General features: G+C 37.9%; 2 protein-coding genes across 3 annotated transcripts in view; both read left to right on the top strand.

The window, feature by feature from the left end:
* Positions 1-44: 44 nt before the first annotated feature.
* LOC311072474 (P2Y purinoceptor 4-like) lies at positions 45-1,713 on the top strand. Its single transcript, XM_084097496.1, has one exon. The coding sequence runs from the start codon at positions 434-436 to the stop codon at positions 1,544-1,546; it is 1,113 nt and encodes a 370-aa protein (XP_083953622.1). The 5' UTR covers positions 45-433; the 3' UTR covers positions 1,547-1,713.
* Positions 1,714-2,890: 1,177 nt separating this feature from the next.
* Positions 2,891-14,056, top strand: part of mapkbp1 (mitogen-activated protein kinase binding protein 1) — a 55,405-nt gene continuing 44,239 nt past the window's right edge. For both annotated transcript variants that reach the window (XM_084097148.1, XM_084097149.1), the window contains exons 1-2: positions 2,891-3,351; positions 7,132-7,223. In XM_084097148.1, the coding sequence (XP_083953274.1) occupies positions 3,238-3,351; positions 7,132-7,223 (206 nt within the window). In that variant the 5' untranslated portion in view covers positions 2,891-3,237. The remainder of the gene's footprint in view (positions 3,352-7,131; positions 7,224-14,056) is intronic.

A 14,056-nucleotide genomic window follows, 5' to 3' on the forward strand; every position in this document is an offset into this window, starting at 1 on the left:
GATGCGTCAGTCTGTTGTCCAAAAACATACCTTGAAGACTCTGAAGCGTTTCATTTGACATTTGATACAGACATTAGAGAATTACATGGTAATTATCAAGGTAATTGGAGGTTATTTTCTACTAATGGTTTTTACCTTGCTCGCAAGTCCCAAGAGCAAACACCGATCTATTTCCAGGAGGAATCATGGTTGATATACAGCAGTCGACAAAGAGGTGTAATCAAACCTCTTTCAGCTTTGTCAAGGTAAGATCCATCCATTCTTTAATGTGCATTTGTTTAACATGTTGTAAGAGATGAAACTGAAATAGTATTGATTTGAGTTCAGCATCCAGACCAAAATGGTGCTGGATAGTTAAGAATAAGAAGTTACAATGGATAGGTAACTAATTTTGCCTCTTTCTTTTTAATGGAATATAGACCAAGCATAAGAAATGTTGGCAGTAAACAACTGGACAGAGAACTGCACCAACTTCAATCATATGACCCTTCCTGTGGTTCTACACATAGACTGTCCCTCCAACCGCAAGTATGCCACCAACTTCATACCTTTTGTCTTTTACATGCTTTCAATCCTTGGAACAATTGGAAATCTCTGGAGCCTGTGGACTTGTCTGCGGCCATCCCATCCTTGGAGTATTGGCTCCATTGGTGTACTGAACCTAGCTCTGTGTGACCTTGCCTATTTGGCCTCTATGGGACCCTGGGCTGTCTACATTAACTCTGACTACCACTGGAAAATTGGCCGTCCGCTCTGCATTGTGGTGAAAATCCTATATTTTGTCGGGTTGACGTCTAGTACCATGTTCATCTGCGCCATAAGCACTGACCGCTTCCTAGCAATCGTCTTCCCTCTGGAGTCCAGAATGATCCGCACCCCTCGGAACAGTGCACTGGTTTCGCTTCTTCTCTGGGCCATCACTGCCCTCTTGGTCTACTTCAGTTATCCTAACATTTTCTATTCGGTCAGGAAGGATGGCATCCATGTGTGTGGAGCGGTGGTGATCTCGAGGTTCAGGACCACTGAAGCAACCTACAATCTCATGTCCTACTACTCCATTCAGGTTTCTGTCCCACTGATCCTCATCATTCCTGCCTATGTGAAGATCATTTCCAGGATGAAGCAGTCAAGGCAGCAGTGGGGCCAAGGCAACATGCAAGGCCTGGACAAGACCATCTGGCTGATTGCCGTTTTTATTGCCAACTTCCTGGTGTGTTGGGTGCCAGGACAGCTGCTTTACATCATTGCCTGTATAATTTTCTTCGCTTTGGATCACTGCAAAAATGCTTGCTGGGTTGCATGGGTGGTCAACCTGCTCTCTGAAGTCTCTCAAATACTGTACTGTCTCAATGCATGTCTTGATCCTTTAATTTTCCATATGCAGCGGGGACATGGTAAACTTCCTCCTATGATGGTGTTGGGAAACTGGGCTAGAAAGTTCTTACAGGTAGGTAAGAATCAAGATTTGGGAGGGCCTTCAGATGAACCTACCAGTGTGATCCAACTTCATGGTGGTTCCAAAAACAACAGAAATAATGCAGAATAATAAAAACATGAAAAAATAATATTTTAAAGACCACCCACACATATCTAGATGCACTTAATGTCTTTAATATAACTTAATATAACATTTTAATATAACTATAAATGTAAGTTTCCATAAGTTTTTTCTTGCTGATGTAGTTTTGTTTTAAATAAAAGGTGTATGACGACTTTGTGGCAAAGCAAGGAAATAAATTATTTTACATTTTTGTCTGTCTGACTCAGTTTCAAATGTCAAATGAGTGATTAATCTAAATTGAATCTAAATCGAAATTGTTCTAAAGTTGGCCATATGTACTAGTCAGGTTCAGTTCACAGTTGAATGAAAAAAAAAAAACTAAAAGTAAATCCTAAGGTAGGCTGCTACTTAGCATCACTAGATGGCAGACTTGGTGTGGGGGAAAAAATAGGTATAGGCTACACAATAATTCAGTCCAACTTATACATGTTAACACTAACAAATTACCTTTAAGTTAACATTTGAGATTCAGTTGATGTTTTTTTTACAACAATGTTTAGGTAATGAAGGGATAAATCTATTTTTAAACATTTGCTTTTGTCATTCAATTATTGCTATTTTCAGTATGAATGCCACACCAGGCTGAATTAAATACCCCTCCTAGTTCGCCATGCGGGGAGGTTTATGACATCTCTTTGTTGTCTTTTCTTCAGAGTTCTTGGAAAATTTATATTACGAAGTTTCATGTCCATTGAAAGCTACATGGAATCACATAATGCCATTCGGTCTAAACTGGAGAAATGCAATCATGCAGTGTTTACATTGGAACCATTGATGTAAAATGCAAATCTGCCCTGTAACGTATGGTATTACCAGCAGGTAGTAGGCCTAGGTTAGGCTACTGGTCAATTTGGTCTTGCACCAGCCTAAACCAGCTACCCATGTTCTAAAACGCAGTTATAATCTTAAACTGGATTTCCCATCTGGGGAAAATTAAGATGATAATGCCACAATTCTCTGTTTTACTATTTGTCCTATTATTTGCAAACATCAAAATAAACACTTTGCCTTAAGTAAACGAATTGTCTACACCTTAGGGAAACACTGCAGTGTCACACAACCGCCCGTATAAGCAGTATAATCAGCCTAGTAGTAATGCCATGCGTAACAATGTATACCATGGCTAAGGCTATCTTAATATTAATTAGGTCAAGCAAGGCTCAAGGCTCGTCGTCTCATTAATATTCAGAAGTCAAGCATTCCCCCATAGCAGAAGTCGTTAATTGGCCAGTTGCCTAGCATCCGCCTCCCGTCGTCAGCGTTTCAGCCAATCATAAAACTGACAGAAAAACTCGCATTATATAATTAATATTCATGAGCCTGGCCTTTACAGTAGTAGAATTTGTAAATACACACACTGTACCGGTGAAGGTATCACGGCTGGAGGTGATTCGCGGAGCTTTCAGACCATCAAACTGCTGACTCTAGACACGAAACATGGTCCATTTTAACAAATGGACGTTAAAGAGGAGCGCGTCTCTCACCGGCAGGACAACCACACTGGATTTATCGCGATGACGGTTCCGGTGGATTGGTTTAGTATTATGAAATAAAAGGCTACGATCAGACCATGACTCTAAACGCGTATCGTTTAATTGATCATCAGCTGTGACTGTAGAGCGAAGGGCTTCCGCTTGTTTGTTGGAAACGTTGATTCAAGAGCACACCAAATCAAGATGACAGTGGAAAATACAACTATCAAAAGTCGGCTTAAAAATCTGCTCCGGTCGCCTTCCATCAAATTGAGAAGAAGTAAAGCTGGGATCAACAAAGAGAATCTCAGTAATAAGGTAACATTACAGTGCATTTACTGTATCATGTGTGGAATCTGTATCTGCAGTTGCCTGTAGCAGTAAATGTATCATATCATGTATCGCTGTGATTTTCTGCAGTTTAATGCAAGGCGTCAGTGAATTGACACTAATATGTCAGATTTTTTCCAGGGTTTGTTATGTAAACTTTACAAAGGCATACTGTGGCTCTGTCAGTACAATGCAACAGTAAGAAGGCTGTAAAATGCACTGACCTATATTTGCCAGATGTCACAAATCATTTCAATCCCTGGTAAACTCATGCTGGGAGAATATAATGCACAATAATATATTATAGTAAATTGCACTAAATTAATGTAAAGCATTGGCAATATTGCACAAATATGCATTAGAATATTAATCATTCTGATTTTAAACAGTCAGTTTATAATATAGCCTAATATTTGGTGCTTTTTCAGTTTTTTTAAATAATTATATTATATAATAATTTTTAGGATTCATCCTTATTTAGAGCAGTATTGATATCTGTGGCCTGTAGTTCTGCTGTAAATCTGAACTGTTCTTTTGCTCTTGTTATTGTAACTGTAACTATTTTTTGAATCACAGCAATCATCCCTGACTGTTGCATTCCATTCAGATTGCCTGTTTACTGCTGCAGACCCTTGGGTGACTGACTGTACTTCCCTTTCATACACAGGAGTCCCTTTGACTGTGTGATTGTTGAGACCGTTTTGCAACAGAGATGAATGCCTTAAATAACTCTGAGACCTAAGCTGCATATGATTTGTTGCTCATAAATTACACACTGTTGTTCGCACTACCACATGTTCAGTAACCAAATCCATATCTATATGGAATGTTCCACTAGTCTGTATTTTGGTGTTCATAGCGTTGTCTGAGGTCGTTTTATTGGTCAACTTTAGAGTTATGCCCATAACTAACATATTAAACTTCACTGTTTGTGCTACAGAATTGAACGATAGCTCAGACTGTGTGGTTTGTGGAGGAGATTTTACCTCCTCTATTACCTCCTCCTCTTAAAAAAATCACATACTCTTACAATGGAGGCACCCAATCCTTATTGTAGGACCAGAATATAATAAGCAATTTTAAACATTTATGTTACTGAATGTTTGCAAAGCACTGCAATATTATAAAGTCTAGTTTAATATTGCATTGATAAAAGACATCTTCTGCAAATAATGGGCCCCAACTACATCTATTTCATGCATTAAACATGCAATTCATCATAAAAAAAGCACAATTGGAGTGGTACAATCAGAGTGTGAGATTATCACTGTTCCAGAGACAATATCTTGTACATGCTACCATTTAAGTGTTATGCAAAAGACTCTGTCAAGGTGCCTTTGTTCTGTATAAAAGAGCAGATGTCTCTCTCTCTCTGCCTAGTTGAGGAATCTCTGGTGTCAGAGGAATCTCTGGAGCCAAACAAAGAGATCTGAGCTTTTTGTAAGACCATCAGTTCGGTTCGGTTTTCTAAGGTTTACACGCTGCATCGAAATCAAAGCCATTCCTCCAGGTGCTGTGCAGGTTCATTGACTCCTGGCTCAAGGTCTTTGCCTTTCTCTGAGGATTCGACATACAGCGATTGCAAAAAAGTTTCTGGAAAAGTGCATGATACAGCCGTTGGTCCAGAAATTCCCATGAGAGATGCTGAATGAGAAATGGCTTAAAAACCGCATGCATTTGAAAATAGTTATTTTTCTGTTGTTCCAGCACTCTAAGGCACTAATATACAGTGGATATATGGAGGTCTGTCAAAACATCTTTGGAAAGATGATAAATCAAAGCAACAACCTCAATTACAGTGCTTTTTATATCGGCATGTTCAGCACAAATTGTGGTTGTACATTGGGGATACATTCAGCTTACAGTAGGATAATAAATGTACATACGTAGCATCTTCAGCTTTGGCTTATAGAATTTTTGAAACCTGCAATAAATGGAAAGACAACCCATATAGTGGGGAAATGGTCTAAGATGGCAGAATTAGAGGAGACTACTTCATAAACCAGGTGTTGTTCCTCTCATTTCTCCATTGACCTGTACTTAAAGTGGCATGTGATTGATGTGAGAGAGTGTTCTCTGCTGGGATGTGACCATGCTTGCTTTGAAGAGGTGGTCTGGCAGAGGTTTTAATGCATTGAATAAAGGTTTCAGATGTTGAACAGACAGGTGCAGATGTTCAGTAAGTGAATTTGTATGTGGTGTATTGTATTGCACTTAAAATGTTGAAAACTAAACACCTAGTGCATGTGCGTATCTTTATTTTTGTTAGAATGACACTATTATGTGTTCATCTTGTACAGATGTTATGCAGTCTTTAATTATAAAACAACAACTTTGTGTAATTCACCAAATTTTGGCATTTTAAGCATGTTATTACTCAGTGCGTATGCAGTTGTAATGGACGCTGTAATGGAAATGCTATTGAAACGATACATGGCCTGTTTACTGTTTGTAGATTTGTGAATTTTATATTTGAATTTGTTCTTTTGCCTCAATCAGTGTTTTGCCTTGAGTTTATGTAGTTCATATATGGGTTAGCCTAGTTCACCCAAAAATGAAAATTCTGTCATTATTTACTCAGCCTCAAGTTGTTCCAAACCTGTATGAATTTCTTTCTTCCAAAAGAAGATGTTGTGAAGAATGTGTTTAGCAGAAGAAAGACATTCACACAGGTTTGGAACAACTTGAGGGTGAGTAAATGATGACAGAATTTTTGGGTGAACTGTCCCTTTAACAAAGTATTGGAATATTGGAGTAAGTATTGGAGTATCATGGAAAATTTCTAGCTCATAATTTTTTTTAAGAGGACAACACCACTTTGGGGCAATAGTTAGTAGACTCATTCTGCCCGCATTTAAAGTCTCTAAGGTTCTTTAAACAAAGTATTGCATAATAAACACTTTTAATAAGTGGTCTGTAATTTTCCAACTAATCTTTTACTGGTTAAATAGATATGATGTCTATAGTATAATCACATAATTTATTTGCAGTCAGTCATTGACTCTGAATGTTGTTGTAATCTAATTATGGAAAAGTTATGTAATTTAACTGACATTTTGCTTAAACCAGAATTGAGTTTGTCTTGCAATTTTTGGTGTCATCATATATTTGTGATTTGTCCTTTGTTTAGATGTTCAATTTAGTTAAATTTTTATATAGTTTTTTTTTTTCAATTTTTATATTTTCTATAGTTCATCATTCAAATAATGATATAAAATAATAATAGAATTTTATTCAACAATCTAATGGCTATTCGTAACTATTTTATGTTTTGGCGAATTGATGGCTAATTTGTTTGAATTTGTACTTTTGTAACAAATTTGTAATTTGTACTTTGCCATGCGTTTAGTGGTGGGGTTAGGGGAACTTCATGCTTAATTTTTTAATAATAATAATCCATTTTCGTACGTTGTTTAGACAATTTTCTGTTAGTAAAACCGCATGTTAGTTTCTGTTAGTATTTTCTGTTTTCTTTTTAACATTCTGTCAAGGGTCTGATGAAAAATAGCCTTTTTGTTTAATTCTGTCACATTTAGGCTACATTTGTTTATTAATGTCCCTGTAAACAAATAAAGTACAACTCGCATGATAAGAATTCATATGAAATCGCCACCTCGTAAAATAGTTATGTTTTCCCGTGAGATTGGGTTATTATTATTGGGTTATTATTTCACAATGTGTGACATTTAAAGACTCCTTGTAACTTTAAGGATCTTGTAATGCACATCATAACTTTTGTTATTTCTCATTTTCCATATAATTCCACAGGTGACGTTGGAGAAAGTTCTGGGAATCACTTCCGCTGGGAGTCGTGCTTTGGCATGTGATCCACACTCAGGACTGGTTGCCTACCCAGCCGGGTGAGTAACTCAGTTTTATACGATAGACAATTTTTAGCAGTTTTATGTGACGCACACTTAAAGAACAAGACTATGTGAATGTTGTCAATGGAATAATGATCTATGACTGTGAGTCAGATCTCACCTTTTGGAGGTAGTCACATAAAGTTGGTTCGATTTGTAGCACATTGCTAAAGACAGAGTCGTGTGAATATCTTCGTTCAAGAAGACCAATGGAGGATTTTCCTATTGGCGAACAAGAGACTACAGAGAGGAAAAGGAGAGCGATAACAGTCTGATAACAAATGAGTGTTCTCAGAGGGAAATTAGGTGTGGTACAAACAGGAAGTTCTGGATCTGAAAGAGGATTTTGAGTGTGTGCTTCAGACAGGGCCTATAACCTACTGAGGGCTAGTCTAGCATTTTACAGAAACGGTTCTCTCTCCAAACAATGCAGCTTGATTTTAGGACATTTTTGCCATCCAAATGGATTGAATTAGAGCAGTGGCCAAAAATAATTTCTTTGGCATTTTTTATTTATTTATCTTGTGCACCTGGCCTTGTGATTTACATTCTTCCACATTCTTACAAGTGTTCCACTCACTTTTTTTGTACCATAGCAATACAACAGTATTGTTTAAAAATACCTTGGAGCGTCATGTTAATGCCATGGTGTATGGATAAGGCTTATCATACAGTTATCTCTTGATATCATCACTGTACAGTTCTAGAGTATTTTTTGTAAAGTCATCAAAGGCAGAACACACTATCAAGACAATCTGATGAAACCGATATTAAACATTTTCTTTAGAAAGACTTAGACTTTAGAAAGACTATTATTTATTTCACTTTTCATAGATTAAATGGAATGGATTATAGTTCCAAATCAGCAAAATAAGTGAGTGTTGTAAAATGCAGTTCGCTGTTGATAAACTGTGGGACGTGTTTGATATTAAATAGTGTTATTAAAAGCTCATGAAGCAGCAAAAGAGATACTGTTTCCCAGCTGGCTTTCTGTGTGCGCACTCCGAGTCGGAGCCAAACGCGGATAAGCAAATGGGCTTCGGATACGCGTCTAAACGCGTACACAGAAAAATGTCAAAATGCCTTTTTGGAGAGTAGGCCTATTCATGTGAACACGATGGGTTATGTCTTAAGTAAACGTACACAGTTGAGAAAGAAACACGTGTGTAACAGTATATTGGATCCATGCATAGCTTTTAAAGTGACAGTAGCATAATATTCCTCCTGCAGTCTGTCATTAATGTTAATCAAACAACAATTGACCCTTCGCAAAGACCCGCCCCCCTTAGTTACTGTCGCTATGTCCGACAAGCTACGCTGCTCTCACGCCACACCATGTTCTCACGCAGTGAAAAATACATCGCGGAGCAGAGAGGAGACTGACAACACGCTGACAGACAGGACAGACCAGGTTACTTTTCGGTAACTTTTGATATTAAACATATTAAACAAAGTCTCACCTTTCAAATTGATTGTCATTTTTTAAAAGAAATTTAAACGATACATACCGTTTTGTGGCTCTTAAATGTGTCTGACAGATCGCTGTAGAGCATCAGTTAAAGCTGCTCGTGAACCGATCATCTCTTCCTTCTAGTTCATTTATAGCATCAAATAAACATGAATGAACGTAAGAAGGAATGTTGTTTTAAACCGCGGAAAGGCGTCAGTACATTCCGTTTTTTAAATTCAAATCCTCCCATGTTAATCTGCTATCTCTCCTGACTGCTTTGTCGGACAAAATGGCGGATGGCGGATTATGATTGGTTAGATCGCCTGTCAATCAAGCTCCCTGCGAAGGGTGAATTGACAATGGAAAATCATTTACTGATCCTGACTGAATAACTTAGCTTTAATAAGGATTAATTAATATTTGATGTGTACAGTAAGACTATGCAGTGTTATTTCACATTTGATTATTCATTTTTTGTTGTTGTAGGCTATTACTTATTACCACTGTTCCTGATTACCTACATCTTCCTGAAAAACTTAAAGGAGCAGTCTGTAAGAATGACAGCTAGTGGTCGAAATAGGTACTGCAGTCCAAATTTAAAATATCGGAAATCGTTGTTTCCCCTAGCCCCCTCCTCCTCAGACTCGACGCTCATGTGGGTCGCCAGTTTAAGGACACACAAGAAGATTGAGCGCAATTTGTTGCCGAGTAGACTTACACACTATAAGTTGACAAGTTGATTTATCCGCGTTTTAATATACTCTCGTTATAGAGATTTTTAGATGATACCGAGGCTTTTTAGGTTGTGTGGAATCTGCAATCTCTGACCCAGTTTGTTTGCTGGCTGCAATACGCTGTTTCCTGCTAACTGGCATCCCGGGGTGTCGAAATACTATTAGGTAAACTGGCAGTGGGCGAGATCACACAGACCAAAACAAAAACTGACTGACAACACGGAACGTGTAAAATAACTGGCTGTAGAAGTGTTTTTCAGAGAAACGAGTATGTGAACTTAGCATGTTTCCTAAATATCTGCAAACATATTATGGTATTTTTATGCTTTAGTAGAGTGAAAAAGTTACATACAGCACCTTTAAATTTATTTTATTTAAAATTTAATTTATTTGTCTGTTTTGTTTGCAGTTAGTTTCTTTGTTCTTATTGTATTGCTGACTGTTTACTTGTCTTATGTATTTATTTTGAGGACCTGTTTCTTACTAAAATGAACCTAGTTTTTGCTAAAGTATCGATAATTGTGAAATTTCACTGACATTTAAAATTACTCATATCTTGAAATAAGACTTTGATCGTATCGCCCACCTATAATCGTGATTATGATTTTTGCCATAATCGAGAAGCCCTAGTTCCAAAGCATTACTCTACCAAGCTTTAGTCAGTGGTATTCCAGCAATGCTGCCTATGTATAGTATATAAAGAAGAAAAACCTTCCTCACATGGTGCTTGTAATCTGATTAACTCGTTAAGCTCTAGTGCTCTGAACTAAATTCCTAACTCTCAGTTACAATAACTTGTCACTCTTCTTATGGGGAGGAAAAGTTTGGAAATTAAGTAATCAGTATACTGTATATGTGCATACATGCACTATAGTTCAAAAGTTTGGGGTCAGTAAGATTTTATATTATGAAAGAATGTAAAATCAAAAGTGATAAAAAGTGATTTTTATTCTCAAACTTTTTATTCATCAAAGACTCCTGGAAAACATACATCACGGTTTCCACAAAAATGAGCTGTACAACTGTTTTCAACATTGATGATAATAATAAGATTTTTCCAGAGCACCAAATCAGTAGCCTGGAAATCCAGACCTAAATCTGAAAGATTAATGGTCTGGCGTCGACTACTGAAAATCGGCCAGCTCGAGGGGCGGCACCAAGCATGCATTTGAAAATCTCACTGCACGCAATTGGATAACACTACGACCAATCACAACAATAAACCCCATACGCTTAGCTACCAGCGGAGCTAACTGGTAGATTAGACTCATACCGTATCCGGTCGGCAAAAACGCCCTTCTTGCAAAGGAACGATTCGAGCGGCGTCTTCTGTTCCTGTTTTAGATAAAAAGCCAAGTCTAACTCGTTCATTGTAGCGCCAAAGCCGTTTCAAACAACTGGTGTTCATCCATAGCCATCTTGCAATGTTTCCTAATGACTTACTAAAGATAACCCGATGTGATTGGTGCAGCTCAGATCGAGGGGCATATTTAATGAGCATCATTACTCGAACTCGCTGAGCAAATTCAACTTGTGCTCTCGCAAGAACTCTGGATTACCAGGGTACCAAATCAGCATATTAGAAAAATTCTTACAGATCCCAAACTTTTGACCAGTAGTATATATTTATAATGCCAATATTTATAAATATGTGTGGCAATAGTGATTGATTCACTTAGTAGCTAGAACACCACAATCAATTGTTTTCTTCATAGATCGTTGTGAAATGATGTTTAAATCACTTCATAGAGTGTCTTAGTCTGCCCAGCAACAGGAACGTGTATTAAGAACGGTAATACTGTTTATTTTGATTTCATATTTTGCCTCTCGAGCTTTGTTTGGTGGCCAACCCTAGAATTTTCCATCTCCTTATTGGAAAACAAGGCTGTCAGGGATAGAAGTGAAATCCATTCAGTATGATTGTGTTGATCGCTCTGCTGATGAAACATTAAAAAACGCATGTTTAAAAAAAAACATGGCTTATAAAAAATTTGATGTGACCTGGCTAGAACCTTAAGACAGTGTGTGACATATTGAACAAACTGTACTGCTATCTGCAATCCGTTGACTGCAGTATAGGAAACTAGGAGCGCTCTTCTTATTTTTAAGGCTCACACAGCTCCCATAGCAAACTCCACCCTATGCTAGGTCAGCAGTTTGATTTGAGCCAAGCGAGCATTTGGTGCAGATGTCTTGGCTTGCTATAGGTTGGAAAATTAGCGTAGGCTTATGCAGCTGTCACAGATAAACAGACCCCACATGTATATTAGATACCAAGCTGGTTCTCTAAGAGGGACATGAAATGCTTTTTTATTGTATGAAGACTGTGCCGTTGCTGTAAACAAATGTGATGTTATCCGAGGTTGAGTTTTATGGTGCTGTAGTTCAATCATGTGCGTGTGCACATAAGTAGCTCCTGTAAATAAAAAGTAACCAAGTCTGCATTGTTAGTTACAGTCCTTTACAAATTGTCAGCAGCAGATATCCCCCAGGGGTGTGTTGTTCTGATTTAACCATGAACCTCAAATGTCATCTGCCTATAAGGTGGTCAAAGTGGATTTAATAAAGCATCTGAGATTAAATAAAATACTGGATTATTAATATTAGAGTGACTCTGGTGAAATTTGAATGTATTTTCAGGTCTGAAAGAGCAGTTAACTCCATCTGGACTCTACCATATTAATTAAAGATGAAGGTTTCTTCAGGGAGCTGTCCTGTTTTCATGAATCTTACCTAAATGAGCACATTTGTCCAAGGACTAGTTTGTTAAGAATATTTTGGTTCCATCTGAATGATCTCTGTATGATCTCGGGATATTCACACTGCTGGTAATATGCAGATACTTATTTTTATTTTTAACAAATGTTGGAAACTTACTGGCCAGTATGATATAAGATTTGGGTCACTTGTGCAGAACCATATTTGGTGCCAATAAGTTTGGTTATTTATTAATGCCATGGTTGCCATCAGAAGTGAATTTTATTTTATTTTATATATTTTGTATATAATATTATGAATATTTGTTTCACTCTTGTTGGGAACAGACCACTCGTCAGTGATTTGTTTTGCTATGTTTTATGGGGACTTTCTGATGATAGACAATGTTGTATTCATACTGTACAAACTGTATATTCTATCCCCTAACCCTACCCCTAAACCTATCCATCACAGAAAACGTTCTGCATTTTTACATTTTCAACAAAACAAAAAAAATCACTTAGTATGATTTATAAGCCGTTTTCCTCATGGGGACTAAACAATTTCCCCACAAGGACAAGGATTTTGGATATTGACAGCTTTTTGGAGACATTTTGTCCCCATAATGTAGGGTTTACCTGGACTACACACACATGGCTGGTTCGCTTTCTTTGTGGGGACTTTCCATAGACATAATGGTTTTTATACTGCACAAACTGTATATTCTGTCCCCTTACACTAACCCGACCCCTAAACCTACCCATCACACAAAACTTTCTGCATTTTTGCATTCTCACAAAAACTTATTATGATTTAAATATAAGCTTGTTTCCTCATGGGGACCTCAATTTAGATCCCCACCGTGACACGTGTCCCCACGAGTCAGTGTGCATTCGGGTTGAAGTCCCCATCGGGATAGAAAAACAAAAACAAACACGCGCGCACACACACACACACACACACACACACACACACACACACACACACACACACACACACACACACACACACACACACACACACACACACACACACACACACACACACACACACACACACACACACACACACACACACACACACACACACACACACACACACACACACACACACGCATTTAGAGAATCATTCCATGAGCCTATTTAAACACACTGTCATGATTCTTACAATGTTTTTACTCTTTGTCTTGAAGCGAAATGCTGTAAAACTCCATATTAGGAATTGTTGAACAGTGTAATGTCAGTGTTATTCTGAGGGGTGAGTAGTGTATGTGTGCTTCAGGATGGACTCTTCCACAAAACCAGGAAAAACAGGAAAAACCAGAAGCAGACAATGCAAGCTGTCTGACAAGTCTTTTTCATTTCTCAACATTTTTCTTGGAGATCCAGAGGAAGTTATGCTTGCACCTGTTGTGTTTTGAAGTTTCTCAGTATAGATTTAAATACTGTGTAATCACGGGCACAACCAAAAAAATAACAAATGAGATTAGAATCATGTTTATGTATGGAACACACGTACTGATGTAAACTGATCCATTTATTGCAAATCTTACAAGGTCATTTATAATAATAGTGCACCCTGGGCCAATTTATTCATTTCTGCAGGCAGGAACTTCAGCGAACTGTATTTGAGTATTTGAATGATGAATGAGTTCTGGTGTAATGCGGCGGTCACTGTAGAATAGATATGAGCATAATGAATAAACGGCCTTCTGTGTTAATCATAGATGCATGAAAATGTGTGTCACAGTCTCTCGCCCTTGTGCTCTGCGGTAAAGTGGGTCAGTAGAGCTGAACGGACCGACGCGATGAGGGGAAACGAAAGAAAAGAAGATGACGGATGCAAGGAAGGAAGGAAGGGGTGACATGGGCTGAGTGAAAAAATAAAGGAACGTTGTAGGAGAAGAGGCTAGTTTAGCAGCGTTGCTGTGGTGTGTGTGGTCGTTCTCT

Source organism: Abramis brama (genome assembly GCF_963993115.1).
Source record: "Abramis brama genome assembly, chromosome: 21".
NCBI lineage: Eukaryota > Metazoa > Chordata > Actinopteri > Cypriniformes > Leuciscidae > Abramis > Abramis brama.